Here is an 18396-nt window from a genome sequence, read left to right as displayed (position 1 = left end):
AGTGCCGCTCTCCCTCTGCCACGAGCCCCTGCCCGAGCCAGCACCGCACCCTGCTCACACCACTGAAGCCACCTCCTAACTGGGGCCACAGCCTCGCTGCTTCTCCGCAATCCACTTCCACACTGTGACCAGGGTCTTCTCAACACAGATCCCGTTTGTGTCACTTGCCTGCCAAACCCGTCGAGGGCCACTCAGGACTCATCTGATGAAGAACGAAACCTGACGTACGTAGTCTGCAGGGCTCCCCGAGATGGTCCCTCCCAGCTCCTCACCCCTCGGCCCTCCTCTGCAGTGAGACCCTAACAGTCTTTGCGGCGTCACCCCCACCCCCGCACACACGCTATGCCCCTGCTCTCCAGGCTCCTGGCCCATCTTCCCGGCATGCTCCACCCGTCAAAGCTGAGCCCAGCCTCTCACTTCCCCAGGACCCTTCTGGCCCCTCAGCCTGAGCCCTGGGCCTGCCACATGCTCCCAGGGCCCATGCGTGGTCACGTGGTGGAGCCCCTGGGTGACGGCCTCTGTGTGGTCAGCTGTGAGCCTGACAGCAGCAGAACTCCGTGAGGACTGGCCCTGCTGTCCTTGACCACAGGCCGGGCACAGGACCAGGCAGGACAGCCTCCGTCTTCGCTCAGGAGATACAAGCCACACGTGTCCTCATGTGGACAACTCCACACCCGCTCTAAGTCTAGACTCTGCTATGGCTGGACCGTACGCTAGAAAAACGGCCGTCTGATACACTTAAGACTGACTCTCAGAGATCCGACACCGTGTGACAAAGTCCCCAGTGAGAAACAAGCGTGTTCCCCGGGACACCCGTGGGAGGCGGTGCTGTGGGCAGGACCTGCCTCGAGACGGTCCCTGTCCCGTGGACCTTCCACCATGAACCATGATACACATGTTCTAGACCCGCGCGCTCCCAGAGCCGCCGCCGCCACGCATGCCTACTGAGCTCCTGACATGGACAGTGTGACCAAGGAGCTCAATTTCCAACCGGTTTACCGCTAACTACTTTGGATTCAAACAGCCACATGTCCTCAAGGGTCTCGTGTTGGCCCCAGAGCCTAATGCCTGGCTTCCAAAGGTGGCCCCGCCACTTGCTGCTATGCTGTGGCCAAGCACTGAGCCTGCCTGGCCAGGGACCCCCAAATGCAAAAGGGGACAGGGACAGTCTCTCCCCCACAGCACGACCATGTCGGGTACCGGAGAGGATGTCCGTGACCGGTAGACGAGGCCTGGCATACAGGTCAGCAATCGGCACCATCAGTGATGACACGTGCCCGACTTAAACGTTCGTGCTTCTGAAAACCTGAGCCACACCCCACCCCAGACCATCCACGGAGCCGTGCGCTGACACACCAAGAGCTCCACGAATTCCCGGACCTCCTAAATTCCCGAACACGGCAGCAGAAGACACTCAGGCCTGGATCTGGAATCCTTACCTTGTCCATCCGGTCCTTCTGGACCCCGTACTTTCCGCCGAATCCTTTGGAATAGTCTGCAAAGTGGCACAACACAACACTTACACTTAGGCTGAGGACCAGCGAGGTGCCCGGGGCAGAGGCATGCAAACAGATCCAGAAACAGCCCAAGAAGACGCACCCCGAGCAGAAAGAGACCAGAACCGCACCCCACGCGGTCCTCACTTGCAAGCTGAGTTGGTTTCTACCCGTGGTGTTCAGCACACAGGCGGGGGAGAAGCAGAAAAGGGGTGTGCGCATGCGTCCCGCGCTCTCCTGAGGGACAGAGGGTGCCGTGTGGGCTGGCAGGCCGTGAGCCGAGGGCCCAGCACAGGCGCGGGGCAGCGTGCCACTCCAACAGCACAGTCCTCCACCTGGCACCGCTCCCGCCCTACTAGGACTAGGCAGAGGCTCGAGGCAGCTGTTTTCTTGCTTTTTAAAAGAAAAAAAAAAATTCCATGGGGAAATTCTACCAGCCAACTCTTAGGACGTAGCAACACAGATCTCCATGACAGTCACACCGTCACACGGCGTTAAGGCCACGCAGAGCCAAGGCCATCTCCGCGCAGGCTGCCGGATCAGCACCAGATCAGCTGCGTCCGCCGTCCCTCGCCTGAACACGGCCGTGTGTTCCCAACCAGGGGACAGAGCCTACGCTCTGCCCTGGCAAGGAGGACCGTCCTTGTCTTCCGCTCGTGTGTCCAGGTTCTAACGGCCAAGTCCGAATTTGGACAGCAATTAAATAACTGCTCTAAGGAGAAATGTGTTCACCGTGTGGACTCCCAACAGATACACCTAGAAATTTCCTGTGTCTTCTTAGCTTCCTGTACATACCGTTTAGCTCTGTGTGAGGAAGTTATATGTAGGTGGTGTCGTCAAAAGAACCAAAACAAACGAAAAACACCTCCCACCCCCGGTCAAAAAAACACCACCATGATGAAACAGAGACCACACAGAACACGGCTGCCCTGCCCCTGCCCCTGCCCCTCGGTGTCCCGCGCCTCTGGCTGAACTAAACATGGTTCTCCCCGTCTCAGAGGCAGTCAGGTGGCTTACTCAGTAGGTAAGTCACAGTCAACAGCAAGAGCTCCAGCAGAAGGCTGCTGGGAGACCAGGGACACCCCACTCCAGGACGGAGCCACGTTATGGGTTTAGGGCAACACACCCTGCAAACTACGGCCATGTCTTGCCAAGCACAAACCCCATGGTGCCAGGGAACAAGTGAATGGGGGTGGGAGGAGTGCAGGCGACCATGGCTCCAGCATACACCTGGGTTTCAACGCCCGAGTGCCCCTCGAGGGCACAGAGGGTGCTGGCAAGGCTAAGGCTGGAAGTCTGTGCTAGAAGTGGCCGCACTGGAGGGGAGGCGGGGGCGGGGGCTGGTGAGCAACTGTGCCTTGCTGGGACTCGTGCTTGGCCAGTCTCTCCTTGTAATCAAACCCCACAGCACAGGAGTCCTGCCTCTCGGACTGAACACCAAATCTGCCTCCGAAACCAGTCTTATAACCTGGAAATCCACAAGCAACAGTGGAGAAAACCGAGAGAGGAAACACAGTTCGGTTAGAATCGTGGGAGCATGGGCAAGAATCAAGTACATCGTTTAGAGAAAGGAAAAGCTCTGCCAGGCTCAGGGGCTGCAGAGCCAGCTCGCAGGCTCAGCAACAGTCAAAACTGGGCTCAAAGGTTAGAGGGCAAACTCAAACTCTTAACACTCCAGCCAAGATCAGAGACCGGGTTAGGAACTGTATTTCAAGTAATTCGGGAAAGCCACTCCACGCTTTGAGGTTTCTTTCTAGGTCGTACCCACGCTGCAGACAAGAGAACGCATCTCTGCGCATGTGAAGAAAGAGACACGTTATACACGAGGTTACTGCACGGCAACGCGTACCAGCCCCACCTCCATCTGTGCTGGCTGAAAGGACGGGGTGAGTCTGGGGCTCACTCAGAGGTCTCCCGTCCCCACGTGCTACTTTCCCAGGGACATGGTTCTGTCGTGGAAAGCACACACTCCTGGGCAGAGAGGAGGCATCCCCTTCCACAGCCTACAGCACGCTTTATCAGCACCAATTCATGGACTGGATCGCTGTCGCCCCTCTGGCCGCCCCCTGAGGGCAGAAAACAGCGTTCCCAGAGCTGCTGCAGGCAGTGACCGGCGCTCCAGAAGCCCAGTGACATGGGGCCTTCTCGCGGGAGCCCTCCCATGGGAGGGGACGGGGGTTCCTCACTCCTCTAGCTGAAGGGCTGTCTCAAATCACGGGAGGGCTACGACAACCTCCCACACTGAAGACACAACACCACTGCTACAGAGACACGGCAAAAACACGGCACAGTGACGGACCTGGGAAGGGAAATAAACTCGGGAAACGATCCCAAGTAGGAGATTCAAAATGAAGGTACCTTTTTGAGATTCGTGCAGCTGCAATTTCTCCTGGTGATCCCAGCCAAGAGCACATTTGTCTTGTCTGTCTGTCAGCACACCAAATTTTCCTCCAAACCCTTTCACGTAGTCTAATGGATTAGAAAAAGGACACAAACTGGTATTAACAGATAGCCCGGGCAACAGAGAGAAAACATGTTTTTCAATGCACGTCAATACACACAATTCGCTCAATTCATCCCTTCTCTCTCAGATCTTCGGTAAAACTTTAGGTAACACTCATCAAGAGGCCCTCCTCATACAGCGTATGGAAACTGACCCCATCTGTAATCCCAGCGTTCCGAATAAACGCAGACGGGACCCCACAGAAGCAGCGCCAAGCGATGCAGCTTAAGCAGCAACCGGAGCCCCACAGTCCCACCACTTACACACGCGACACTATTAGCACAAGCGGCACTGCTGGGGTGTTAGAGCCAAAAAAACTGGCAAGAGTCGATCTCTCATGTAACAGCTGTGTTTCTGCTTTGCTGTTTTAAAGCTGGCTGCTTAACTGAGAGATGTCCGTATTAAGGGCTGCTGGTTACGCTCCGTCCCTGTCTGCTGCTCTGGTTACCACCCGTCCCGTTAATGGTCACCGGCTGGAGAGCTGGTAAGATGCAGGCACCTGTCTGGGACTCGTGCTTCTCTGTTTTGCCTTGATACTCAAAGCCGACGGCACTTTTATCCACCTTGTCCTTGTCGATACCGTACTTGCCACCGAAGCCTTTGGAGTAATCTAAAAACAAGGAAAGCAGTTTACAGGCCAGCAACACAACCAGTGAGCAAGCTGTGGATTCCAGCAGGCTTCAAGAAAGTACTTTTAACACTCAATTAAAAAAAATATAAACCAAAAATCTTTTAGGCTCACTATAAGATCACTGATACAGAAAATATCTAAAAGTCTTGCTCATATGTAATAACAGGACTAGGAAGAGTCCTATAAAGACAGCAGATTTATAACTGCAGCATCTTTCCTTCATTCCAAAAGACAGCATGGAGTAACAGTTTATTACAAAGCTTCTGGATCAGCACGAGCCGAGCAGCCGGCTTTTAATGGGTCCCTCTGCTTCATGGACCAGCACAAGGAGAGGCATGCAGGGGTGCCTGCAAAGACAGGATAAACCTGGAACGCCCTCCAGAAACACCAGCTCTCAAAGCTCCGCCAGTGGAATGGTTCTCTCTGCACTAAAGGAGGACTCCATCGTGGGCACGTCAACGCACGAGCGCGCGGAGCAAACCCCTTCCGCAAAGGCCTGGGGCTGCCGAGGAGCCTGCCTGCCCAGGCACTTGGGGCTGTGCCCCCGACCTCCCAGAGTGGCATTTCCTCTGCCCCAGAGGCCTCTTGGGGAGAAAGTCAGTGCAGACTGCAAGGCATCCAGCAGCAGGTCCTGAGGAACTGGGTGCGCGTGGGGCAGAGCAGCACAGGTCTGCTCCAAGGAGGGAGGGAGAGAAGGCAGTGACAGCGACCCCGCACCGCACGCCACCTGCTGTAACGGAAGTGACACCTGCGGCAAAGGGACACTGGGCTGGCCCACGGCCAGCTCCTCGGAGAAACGCCAAGCCAGTGGGGTTTCCAGTGCTGGGTTTTGGTTTTGTTCTTTAAAGAAACCTGGGATTTTTTTAAATACGTGAGCTCTCAGTTTTTATATGTTGGCAATCATTTTAAAAAATCTAAATGTACAGGCCAAACAAAACAATGAGGAGAACCAACGGTTCATGGCCTCTGCAGGAGGGGCTGAATCTAACGCCCTCCACCTACAGCCCTCGCCGGGTGACGGCAGTAAGTGACCCGCGAGGCCGCCACAGCGAAGGAAGCCAGCACGGCTTCTGAGGACAATCTGGCAATCTATCGAAATTTTAATTCAGTGTTCTCTGACCCAATTATATTTCTAGGAATTTACTCTTGAATAACCACTTACGTACATAAGACACAGGGAGAAGAATACTCATGCAGTCGACTTTTAACATCGAAAATTGAAAATAACCTAACTTGTACATTCCACAGAGGAATGGTTACGTAGACTACGGGATCTTCCCACCACAAGGACTGAGCAGTCACCAAAAACGCGACAGACCCCTACGCTGACCTGAACGGAACAACAACGGCCAAACGTTTGAGTTAAAAAACCGTGTAACTATAACGTGACCCGCCGTACACAGGGGAAACGCCCCAGTGCGCATGTCTGTAAGCGTGTGGGAAGCAGCGGCGAGGGGGCAGGCCGCGCGGTGGACGGGCTGCGGGGCGCCGCCCGGGCGGACCTTTCTGCGACTCGTGCTTCTCCGTCTTGCCCTGGTAGTCGAAGCCCACGGCGCTCTTGTCCACCCGGTCGGCCTGCACGCCATACTTGCCGCCGAGGCTGCTGGAGTAGTCTGTGGAGACACGCAGCAGTGGGCATGGGAGCAGATATGAGCTAACCCGGCGCTTGGTTGAACCAGAACAGAAACGACTCGCGGTGTGACTCAGCAAGAGATCAAGCACACATTCTAAAACACACGAGCCACCCACTGTCACCCACGCGTGACGCTCGACTCAGTCTACAGTGTCCCTTTCACCTGTTAGGGGCACTTCGTTCATGACGGCAGACGTGAACTGCGTTCCCACCTCGGAAGTTCACCGTTCAGACACTTTCTGAGCACCGACTGCACGGCAGCGAGCAAAGGTCTGAATCACCACTTACATACACTCAAAAGTGTTTCAAGAATAAGTCTAACAAAATGCTTCCACTACAAGTCAGCTGTGGGGCGGGAACAGGGTGGGGGTAACTTCCAGTTCCTGGGGGGCAGAGGATCAAAACCAACTCTGCATCCCCTTGGCTCCTTCTTCCAGCGGGTCTGAAAGTTGCCTCTAGGACTCTGCCCGGCTCCCTGAGCATCTGGGAGCACTTTTCCAACCAGAGGAGAGTCAGGACTGCGCCAGGGGCTCAGCCGCGCTCAGCCACGGGCAGGGGGGCCCACCGACCCACAGCCCTGGGATCTCAGCCCTCGCCAGCCGGCGCCCGGCTGAATCCCGCGGTCAGGGCCTGGGGGATTAGCCAGGCAGAGCGCTGTGGGGCCCACGCAGCCCTGCGCCAAGCGGAGCGCCCAGGAAGGGCGCGCTCACTGGGGATGCCGCCAGCGCTGCGATCAGCGGGAAATGGAACCCCCGCCATCCCACCCCCGCCCCCAGGCCCGACACGTCCACAGACAGCGGGCGGAGGAAGCCCCGCACCCGCTCCAGGGAGGCCGCCCGCAGGGATTGAGCTCCTGGTGCAACAGTCAGGCGATCCAAACAGAAGAACCAAAAACCCAGAAGCACCTTTCTGGTGATTTCCAACACAGCCAGAAGAGGGATGGCTCCAAATTTAGAGCCTCTCGGCCGTCTGCAGCTGCGGGTGTCGCTGCATTTCCAGTGACCTGATTGCTAAACCCCTCTGTAGGTGGGGGCCGGGCCGCAGGAGCCGCGGCTGCGACGGCCCCGCCCGGGCGCCAGGGAGACCCCGGCCCCTCTCGGTCCTTCCCCGCAGGGCCCCACTCCTACCTCGCCCCGCTTGGACCCAAGCCCCTCCCCGTCGGCCCTCCAACTCCTTCCCCTAAACCCCAGGGCCCTGATCCCGTCGCCCCCGATCCCGGACCCCTCCCCGCAGGGCCCCTCTCCTACCTCGCCCCGCTTGGACCCCAGCCCCTTCCCCTCGGCCCTCCACCCCCCTCCCCTAAACCCCTGGGCCCTGAGCCCCTCCCCCCGGACCCCACCCCCTCCCAGCATGGCCTCTCTCGCACCTCGCCCCCCTCCGACCCTCGGCTCCTCCACTCTCTCTTCTCCTAGCCCCCGGGTCCCGGGCACCCTCTCAGACCCCAGACCCCCTCCCCGTCTGGCCCTCTCCTCCCCTTCCTCCCTGCAGCCCCGGCCCCTCCCCTTCGGACCCCTAAACCTCAGAACTGCCTCTTCCTCCCCGACACCAGGCCCTCCCCACCGCTCGGCGCCCCGCCCCTCACCCCGCGGCACCCCGGCCCCCACCCCTCGTCCCCCGGCCCTGGCTCCCCGGCCTGGGGAAGCCACGCCCGCGCTCCCCCCGCGGCCGACCCGAAACCGCGAGCGGAAGAGCGGCTAGACCGCTGCGGCCGCCGCTTCCTTCCCTTTTCGGGGCCCGGGGGCGCCCCAGGAGCGCCGCGGTAGGGGCCGCCCCCCCCCCGCCCAGCGGAAGCCGCGCTCGCTCACCGCCGCCTCGCTCCGTCCGGCCCCACTCGACTCCGGCCCCGGCCCCTCCGCGCCCGCCGCTCCCAGGCGCCCGGCTCCACTTCCGGTTCCTCGGGCGGGGGCGGGGCCTCATCCAGGTCCCGACGAGGCCCCGCCCCTCCCCGGCACGTCCCGCCCCTCGCCCGGCCGCCTCCCTCACGCGCGTGCGCGGGCAGCGCGGGCCGAGCTCCGCCGGGGTGCGAGCCTGCAAAGCGTGCCTGGAAACAGTCTGTTCCTACACGCAGAGTCAATGTCCGGAGCGCCCACCGTGTGCGCACGAGAGTGTGCTCAGATGCAGGCGATCCCAGGTGGGACTCGAGGATTGACAACTCTGCCCGGGGTGAGAAAGGGAAAATGAGCCAGGCCTGGGGGTCAGTGCCCAGTGCATGAGCCCTGAGGACTCACAAGAGGTGAATGTGACCGCCAGTCAGCTGGAGGGACGAGCGTCTTCATCATCCACCCCTCCATCCATCCATCCATCCATCCATCACCCATACATCTATCCGTCCATCTGTTCTCTATTCATCCATCCATCATCCATCCATTCATTCATCATCCATCCATCCATCATCCCTTTTCTTCCATCCACCCTCCATTCTATCCGCCCATCCATCCGTCATCCATCTGTCCACCCAGCCTCCATTCATCCACCCATCCTTCTATCCATCCCTCACCCTCACATCCATCCATCCATCATCCATCTTCTCTATCCACCCATCCACCCTCCATTTACCCACCCCACCATCCATCTATCCATCATCCATCCATTCATCATCCATTCTTCTGTCCATCCAGAGAAGATCAGGTATGCATCAGAGATAGAAGGTCAGCAGAATAAACACAGCCCTTGCCTTCAGGAACCTTCCAGCCTAGAAGGGGAATCAGGCGTTAATCACATAGATAGATAATTAGGAAAAAAGATAAATGCTGTGAGGAAGAAGTCAAAGGTGTCATGAAATTATACTGGGGAAAAGGTGGGACATGAAGTCATCCAAGAGATCAGACAAGGTTTCTTTGAGCAATTCACCTTTGTGCCAAGATCTGAAGGCCAAATAGAAGTAAACCAGGTAAGGAGCGAAGAATTTTCCAGGTGAGAAAACAGCACGTGCACAGGCCCTGGGATCGGAAAGGTCTTGCCACAGAGGAACTGAAGGCAGTTCAGTGTAGCGGAAGTGTGGTGATGAAGCAGGGAAGTGGGGTGGGATGGGGCCGGGTCATGGAGAGGTTGGAAGGGCACAGCAAGGACCTTGGTCTTTATTCTAAAAGAAATGGGAAGTCCTTGGAGGAAGTTAAACAGAGAAGAGACATCATGCAGTTTGGACGGTAGTGAAATCCCTCTAACAGCTGTGTGGAGAACGGATGGGAAGAGGGCCAGGCAGGAGCTCGGACAGCCAGTTCAGGCAGACTGGTGGTGGCGGGTAAGAGGGAGAGAAGCGAGTGGATACAAGAGACATTGAGAAAGTTAAATTGTCAGGCTTGAGAATGGATGGGGCTGTGGGGTGGGGAAGGAGATGTCAGGTGTCAAAGGATAATTTTTTTCAAAAAGAAAACTATTTTCATGCGTATATAAAATGAACACATCAAAGATTTTATTTACCTTAATAACGAATGAAGTGATAAAATGTTACAACTTATTCAAAGGAGAAGTCAAAGGAATGCTGAAACGAATTTGCAAAAACTGGTCTGCCCGTAGGGCAACAGTCACTCGTATGTCACTGGACACAGCTAATTTGAGCTTCTATAGACAAGAATTACTTGCACTGCTGTCTGTTTTCCAGAGGTATGAAATAGATTAGGCAAGAACAGAGGCACACATCCCACGGAATGAGATGATCATCGGAGGCTCCGGCGTTCTGTTGAAAGAATATCCAGTGATAAGTTGTGCCCATGCTGAAGTCTGAAATTTTTCCTTACAAAAGGGTGACTCTGAGCATCTGAGTAGGCGCCTAGACGGGGAAACGGGCAGCGGTGGGGCAGAGAGGCATCAAGATGGAGTGGGGAGAGTAAGAATAGAGTTTTGGACTTGGTCCATTGGAGGGGCCGTGGCACATCGAGGTGAGGTCCAAGAAGTGATGCTGGAGACGTGTCTTGAGTTGGGGCTTTGAGAGTAAGCAGGATGAGGTCATAAAAGGTAGGAAGGCGTCCCGGGAAGAGGAAGAAATTCAAGCAAAGGCGCAGAGATGGAAGAGAATGGGAAACATCGAGGTCAGACTGATAGAAGTGTTTTCACGCCCATCGCTACTACACACAGTGAGCGGAGCGGGCGGTGACGTGTCCAGCTCCCCATCTGCGCAGCTAGCACCTGCACCCTGGAGCTGTAATACAGCGACCGCATGTCGTTGGATTAGCCCAGGGCCAGGCACACAGAAAGTGCCCCATAAGTGTTGCCCCTTAGTTGGCTGTAAGGGGAACCGAAAGCCCGCGAGGCAGGCAGGCAGGGTAAGGTATCTGCATTTTACTAAAGCAGAGATGCAGGAGATCAGAGAGGCTGGGTGCCCTACCTGAAGCCACATAGCAAGAGGGCGAGACCCCAGTTGGGACCCACACCTGTGGTCTGGGAGACATTATTCAGAGCACCCTCTTTCAATGGGAAAACTGTGGATACCTCAATTCTGCCTCAGGTTTCCCCACCTTTCCTTCCATGACCTGCCGTCCAACTTGCGGAGGGAGCCTCAGCCTGAGCTCCAGGGAGCATCCCGAGACCTAGGCCTCAGCCAATCAGCTCACTGCACTCCTCTAACGCTGATTGGCTCAGGAGCAAGCACGTGCTTCAACTGGGTCCAATGGGACTTGGCGGAGGCTTCCAGGAGACCCGGAAGTTGTGTTCTCCCGGCAGCGAGGGCGGGATGGAGGCCCGCCGGCGGTCCACGTGTCTCCTCGCTGAGCTGAGAGCCCGCGGGGGCGGAGGAGCCGGGCCTGGACGGCGCCTGCGGTCCCCAAGGCCGGGTCCTCCTTACTCCGTTCCCTTCCACGAGCCAGCACGTTCCCTGGCCGCCCCTGCCATGATGGTCCTAACGGAATACAAAGGGGACAGTGCGAGAGGCAGGGACGACGAGCGGGGACATCTCTGGGATGCGCCGGGGACCGGTCCCTGCGGCCCGGATGCCTGTAGGGCTATGTGCACTTTCAGGGGCTGCTGGACCCAGTTACCGTGGTCTAGGATTTATACAACAACCGAAAGTTATTCTCTCCCCACCTGGAGATCGGAAATTGGAAACCGAGGTGTGGGCAGGCGTGCATCCCTCCTGGACGCTGGCGGGGAGAAAGCTTTCCTGTCTCTTCCAGCTTCTGGTGGCTGCCGGCTAGCCTTGGCTTGCGGCTGCATCGTCCAGGCGCTGCCTCTGGCTGCACGTGACCTTCTCTTCTCCTCTGTGTGTCCCTCTGAAGCCCCCACTGCCTCTCTCTCAGAAGGAGACACGGGACTGCATTTCGTGCCCTCGGGAGAATCCAGGATAACTCCTCAAGTCTTTAACTGAACCCTCTCTGTGGCCGTATGAAGTAATATCCCAACGCAAGGGATCAGGAAGTGGACGCATCTTTTTGGAGGCCACCATCAGCCCACCACAAAGGCCTACGAAAGGGCTTTATTTTAAAAGCAGAAGAAGAAAATTAACATTTAGGTTGGAGAAAGTATGTATGTTCTATAAATGTGATGTTACTGGAGTCATCTTTGTATCAATGCTATTGTAAAATATAATGTTTTTTCCCCATAGAGGAAGGAGCCCACAAAGGCAGAAGTGCCTAGGGCCCCTGAAAATCAGAATTCCCACCTGTTCACAAGGAACCTGAATACGAAAGCCAGGTGGTTAAAAAGACTCTGGAGAAGGCTCCAGAAGGAGGTTTCTTTTCTTTTCTTTTCTTTTCTTTTTTTTGAGAAAGATTAGCCCTGAGCTAACATCTGCCACCAATCCTCCTCTTTTTGCTGAGGAAGACTGGCCCTGAGCTCACATCCGTGCCCATCTTCCTCTACTTTCTATGTGGGATGCTTGCCACAGCATGGCGTGTCAAGCGGTGCCATTCCACACCCGGGATCCGAACCGGCGAACCCCAGGCCTCCGAAGCAGAACGTGCGAACTTAACTGCTGCGCCACCGGGCCGGCCCCCAGAAGGCGGTTTCTTGACTGAGTGACTGGGAAGAATGAGGGGTTTTAGGCTAAATGAGGAAGTCAGAACTGGAAGGAGGGGAGCTAACACTGGGGAGGCAGCCTGCGGGCCACGTGGCTTCTGCCCCTCAGGAGAGCGTGTGGCCCAGACCAGCTGGCCACATAGCGATTGTGGATACAAGGTAATCCTTTTAATACAGGATGGTTCATTTTTCCCTGGAAACAGCTTTATGAGTTGAAAATTATTTTTAAGAGCATCTTATTGAGATGTAATTTACATAAAATATAGTACACTCAAAGTGTACAATTCTGTGGTTTTTAATATAGTCACAGGGTGGTGCAACCATCTCCACGACCTAATTTTAGAACATTTTCATCCCCCCCAAACAAGCCCACCTCGTTAGCAGTCAACCCCTGTGCCCCGCTCCCCCCCACCCCCGCAAGCAGCCTCTCATTACTTTCTCTCTGTGAGGTGGGTATTGTTGCTTCCATTTCCCAGATGAGGACAGCCAGAGCTCACTGGGGCTTTCAGCGGGAGGGGGGGCGTGAGCCGTTTGTGACACCCAGACCCATCCAGCGTCTCTGTGGAGAACAGACTGCTTCAGAGTCACTGTTGGTGAAAAGGCAAAAGGCGGGGCCCGTCTCCCCTTTGACACACCGTGTCGGGAGAGTGTGTGGCAGAGACTGGCTGGCCAAGTAGCAATGACAGATACAACGTCAAATTTGGAAAGCGAAAAGGTTTAGCCGTGCTCAAAAACAAGTTGAATGTCTCTATGGACCGGAAGTGAATAGAAATGTGACGTGGGGGGCTGAGGCTGCAGGCCTGCTGGGCCCGGGGTGCCCACCCTGGTCCAAGAAGCCGAAAAGGCAAATGCAGTGAGGACAACCTGCCCAGCCCACAACAGGACTCGAGCAGGTCAGCTCCTGCCTCAGGGCACGGACAGCCTCCATGGCGTCCACACCACCACGTAGGGCGGGATAACTCGGTGTGGCAGAGAGTGGATCCCCAGCCCTCCTTCTGGACTCACTGGGCCTCTGGCTGCCCAGCTCCACATCTCCCAGCTTCTTTGGTGACGGCTGTGGCCACATAACCAAGATCTCACAATGGAACATGAGAGAGGAGGATATGCACCGCTTTCTGGCCCGTAAAAACACCCGCACGGCTTCCCCCTTACCATAGGTTGGGATGACGGCAAAGATGGATCCGTGCCCGTTGCTGCTGGGACGAATTACAACCAAGGTCGTGGCTGAAAAATGCAGATACTTACAGTTCTGGAGGCCGGAAGTCTGAAATCAGTTTCGTTGGGCCAAAGTCAAGGCCAAAGAGAGACCCCAAGGAAGAGCCCGCTGCCCCTTCCAGCTTCTGAAGGCCACCTGCACCTGCATTCCGTGCCTCGGGGCCTCTTGCTTGAGTCACTGAGACTCAGGCTTCTGTTGTCACATCTACTTCCTCTCTGTGGTGGAATCTCTCACTGCCTCCCTGTTGTGGGGACCTTGTGATCACACTCAGGACCCAACCGGATAATCCAGGAGAATCTCCAGAGTCCCTTTTTCCATATAAGGTAATATTCACATGTTCTGACGATTGCCGAATGGACATTCTCGGGGGCCGTTATTCAGCCAGCCACATTAAGGTGACAAGTAGACCTTGGAAGCCATGTGCTGGAGACGGCAGAGCCCCCACTAGCCTGGGTCCCTGCGAGACTGAACGGAACAGATCTTCCTTACCATCCCCTCCTCCTCCTCTGTCTGACCGGGAACATACACCCTGGCCTGTTGCATGAGATGGAAATGAAATCCTGTGTTTAAGACATGATCTGCGCAGTCAATTTGTTACAGGTGTCTGGCCCACCCCAATACAGAGAGCTTGGAGGCGAGTGCAGAACAGGAAGACGGGCAGGGCCCCACACCGAGGGAGGAAGAGAAAAAGCAAAACAAAATGCTTCCCACTTGTTATAAACCAATGTTACCTCAATTAAAAAAAATAAAGTAGGGGCTGGCCCCGTGGCCGAGTGGTTAAGTTCTCACGCTCCGCTGCAGGCGGCCCAGCATTTCGTTGGTTCGAATCCTGGGCGCGGACATGGCACTGCTCATCAAACCACGCTGAGGCAGTGTCCCACATGCCACAACTAGAAGGACCCACAATGAAAAATATACAGCTATGCACTGGGGGGGTCTTTGGGGAGAAAAAGGAAAAAAATAAAATCTTTTTTAAAAAAATAAAGTAAAAAATATTTTAAGAAACACTTCCCACTTAAAAGGGAAAAGAGTTAGAGGGAGAAAACTCCCCAGGCTCTTGCTCTCTGGAGTCATGTTTACCATGGAATTATTCCCCTGCTAATTTTTCATGCCCCACTTTGCCATGTCCCTTCTAATTCAATTCCACACTTCCTCATGGTCCTACTATGATCTCATGATTATAGCTTTTCTTTTAATGAACTTGGAATCATTTGTGGTGGAAAGGACCTAGTGATCATCTGTTTCAATACCATTAATTTCCAGGTGGGGACTAGAAGCCAGTGGATCTAAGAGATTTGCCCAAGATGACACAGCTGGCTGGTAATATAACCTGACAACAGTAAATTAGATATGTGGACACTTTTACAAAGCACTTTCATTTTAGACAAATACATACATGCACTTTCTCAAATACCTAACCTGAATCAATCATCTCAGCAGTCCTATGAGGCATACATGGCGTGATTTACTATGCATAAGTGAGGAAATCACAGCAAAAAGGAATACAATAAAACTAATTCATGATAGAGCCATGACTTATTGTGGTTAATACCATGGGCATTGGTGTCAGCCAATCTGGGTGGAATTCCAGCTTTCCATTTATTGGTTGTGTGACCTTGAGCAAATTAACCTCTCCAAGCCTAAGTATATATCACCTATTAAATGGGGCTAATAATAGTAGCTACTTCATACAGCAGTTTTTCATAGAATCAAATCAGATAATGCTCATAAAGCACTTAGCCTGTGAGGTACACAGCATGCCTCCCATTAATAGCAGGTTTAATTTGTGTGTTCTGAATTGGAGTTCTTTACAACATATTATGCTGCATTACTAATCCTTCATTAAAAAATATCTGTTTAAGATCATTCTCACAAACGCTTCTTGTCTTTTTTTTTTTTTTTTTTTTTGGTGGAGATCATCTACCCTGCCATTACTAGGGAAACAGAGATGTTTTAGGAAGGTCTCATTCTTGGTTTGCTCTATTTCAGTTAATATTAATTCTAGAGAGAGAGTGGTGGGTGGGGCAATGAGTTAATTATTTAATTTAACTCTTCCTAATAGGTTAGTAGTCAGATATTCCCACAAGTAAGAACTGTAATAGATTAATCTTTTAAATTGAACAGATTCTTAAGATGTTTTTAAAAATATAACACCAAAAGTATAGAATTAGGGCACCCATTCAAACCATGGAGAGCATGTTTCTGGTCAATAAGAAGCATCTATGCTCCACAAATTAAATTTTGTGAGACTTAAGATGAATTGTGGCTACTCTGGGAAGAACACGGAAGACCTCAATATGCTCAAAGCTTCTATCTGTAAAATGTGGATAATTTCTCAGCTGCCAACTTCATATGGTAATAGAAAAAAATCACATCCATGCAATTTAACTATATGAAGTGTAGAGTATTGTATAAATACTAATGTAATATATGTGAAGCTTACTATTTAAATTCTCCTCTAGGGGCCAGCCCTCTGGCCGAGTGGTTAAGTTTGTGCACTCCGATGTGGCAGCCCAGGCTTTTGCTGGTTTGGATCCTGGGCATGGACATGGCACCACTCATCAGGCCACGCTGAGGTGGCGTCCCACGTGCCACAACTGGAAGGCCCCACAACTGAAATATACAACTATGTACTGGGGGGATTTGGGGAAAAAAGCAGAAAGAATAAAATATAGATTGGCAACAGTTGTTAGCTTAGGTTCCAATCTTTAAAAAAGTAAAAAGTAAAAAAATTCTCCTCTAAAAGTATATGTCCATTTAAATGTTCTTTAAATTCTCTTAGTTGGACTCGAGTCTACATCGTACCCCCAAGTAAACTGGCTTTGCTGCTCCCTGGTCAAACTTAAGGTCCAGGAATATTTGGGAGACTCGGATCTCTGGAACTCAGATCCTGTCTCCCTAGACACACCATGACAGCCTGCATTTCTGAGGTCTTGCATGGTCTCTGGTAAGCTACCATAGAGCAGGCTACAGGCCAACTATGACCAGAAGTTGATGACTTTGACTTCTTTCTAGCCTCTGAGAATCTCTCTAACTCTTGACCTTATTGTGCCCCTTCTTTCTACCATTCCTTTCACCCATACCTTTTTCAAAATTCACTTCACAAGGAGGCTCAATGAGTAAGATGGAAGGAACAAGCTTATTTGGGAATAAAGCCAGATCAATCTTTCTTCTTCTCCTCTCCTGTCATATTTTATCTTTCTCTGTCTTTCCTTCAGTCTTTCTATCTCTCTCTTTCTGTGTCCCTCCCTCTCATACTCACTCTCTCTCCCTCTTTGAGGTGGAGATTAAAAGTACTCATTTTAAAATAATTTTTAAGTTTCACAACTTGATTTTATACATTATTTTATTTTATTGAAATACATATAAAAGCTTAACAGTTGAAAATGAATAAAAGACATTTTAAAAATCATAGGAGAAAGACTGTGTGGATTCCTAGGTTCTTGTCTATCTCTGCATATAATGTCTATCAGAACCTCTGTTCTCAAAATATGGGGTTTACCTACGTGGGTATAATCCTGGGAACAAACCTTTTAAACTAGATTCAATGTTCATAACACTGCCTCAAACTGATCGCTTGGTAGTGTGAGCTAAATATGATGGCACCAGGAATCAAGAAGTGAGTTTTTCACTTCTCTCTATCTAGCTGTTGTATGACCTACAAAAAGTTCTTACATGTTCTTATCTCTATTTTCCTTATAGGGGAAATAACACCTGCCCAAATATTGTTTTTATGGAAATAAATGTGTTACTCTCTTTGTCATCCTCTTGAGGGCCTCTTTGATCTCCTTGTTCCTGAAACTATAGATAACAGGGTTTAACATGGGAATTAGGATAACATAGAACACTGACAGCACCTTGTTTTGCTTCTTGGAGTGGCTAGAGTTAGGATGCAGGGACATAAAGAGGCTTGTGCTATAGAAGATTGTCACAACTACTAGGTGGGAGGCACAGGTATTGAAGGCCTTGGCACTACCTTTGATGGAAGATAGTTTCAGGATGGAAGCTACAATGATTGCATGAGATAAGATGATTACCAAGAAGGAACCAAACCCAACAAAAATAGATTCGAGAGACAGAATCATTTGGCTGATGTGGGAATCAGAACAAGACAAAGAAATAATCTGGGTTACATCACAGTAGAAATTTGGAATGATGTTGGGCCCACAGTAGTAGAGACGAAAGCAAGAAACTGTTTGAACTAAGCTACCAAGGAAACCACTCCCATAGGCCCCAGCAATCAACTTATGACAGAGGCCAGGAGCCATGATGCTCGAGTACTGCAGAGGCCTACCGATACCAACAAATCTGTCATAGGCCATGGTGGCCAAGATGCAGCATTCAGCCTGACCCATCCAGCACCCAATAAAATACTGGGTGGCACAGGCAATGAAGGAAATTTTTTTTCATCTTTTAAGAAGTCTGAAAGCATTCTTGGGCTATTTGAAGAAGAATAACAGATGTCTAAAAATGATAGGAAACTGAGAAAAAAGTACATAGGCGTGTGCAGGTGGGAGTTCATCCTGATTACGATGATAAGACCCAGGTTCCAGATTAGAGTCATAAGGTAGATCCCTAGAAAGACTGGGAATAGTACACGCTGCACCTCTTTTTCATCTGAAAGTCCCAGGAGGACAAACGTGGACACAGAAGTCTCATTTCTATTCCTTTCCATGGACATGGTTAGTGTCATCTACTGACAAAAAAGATGACAGATGGAAATTATTTCATTCTCAAAAAACAAAAACAAGTATTCTTCGTCTTTTTCCAGTCATGCAGCTGACTAAATATACAACTTAAATCATCATGTTGAGTTAATCTGTCTTCCACGCATGATTACCAAACTTAAATGAACAATTCCCTTCAGTAAACATTCTCATTCTCTTTGGGGACAAAAGACAGTAAATTGGCATTATGAGTACATTATCCTCTGAAATGTCTTAATTTCATGTTTTAACTTCCTAGAAT

At 52.3% G+C, this 18396-nt stretch overlaps 1 protein-coding gene and 1 pseudogene across 1 annotated transcript in view; both read right to left on the bottom strand.

Annotated features, from left to right (window-relative positions):
* LOC123282352 (src substrate cortactin-like) overlaps positions 1-10421 on the bottom strand; it is a 30998-nt gene extending 20577 nt beyond the window's left edge. The window contains exons 1-7 of the mRNA XM_070503731.1: positions 10389-10421; positions 8069-8291; positions 6133-6243; positions 4499-4609; positions 3855-3965; positions 3261-3287; positions 1440-1495 (exon numbers count right to left, since the gene is read on the bottom strand). Of these exons, the coding sequence (XP_070359832.1) occupies positions 1440-1495; positions 3261-3287; positions 3855-3965; positions 4499-4609; positions 6133-6243; positions 8069-8291; positions 10389-10421 (672 nt within the window). The remainder of the gene's footprint in view (positions 1-1439; positions 1496-3260; positions 3288-3854; positions 3966-4498; positions 4610-6132; positions 6244-8068; positions 8292-10388) is intronic.
* Positions 10422-17159: 6738 nt separating this feature from the next.
* Positions 17160-18121, bottom strand: LOC139044302 (olfactory receptor 5A1-like; annotated as a pseudogene).
* Between the last annotated feature and the right edge of the window lie 275 nt (positions 18122-18396).

Source organism: Equus asinus, unplaced genomic scaffold (assembly GCF_041296235.1).
Source record: "Equus asinus isolate D_3611 breed Donkey unplaced genomic scaffold, EquAss-T2T_v2 contig_800, whole genome shotgun sequence".
Classification (NCBI taxonomy): domain Eukaryota; kingdom Metazoa; phylum Chordata; class Mammalia; order Perissodactyla; family Equidae; genus Equus; species Equus asinus.
Note: the sequence above shows the minus strand (reverse complement) of the source record. Positions and strands in the feature narration are given on the sequence as shown.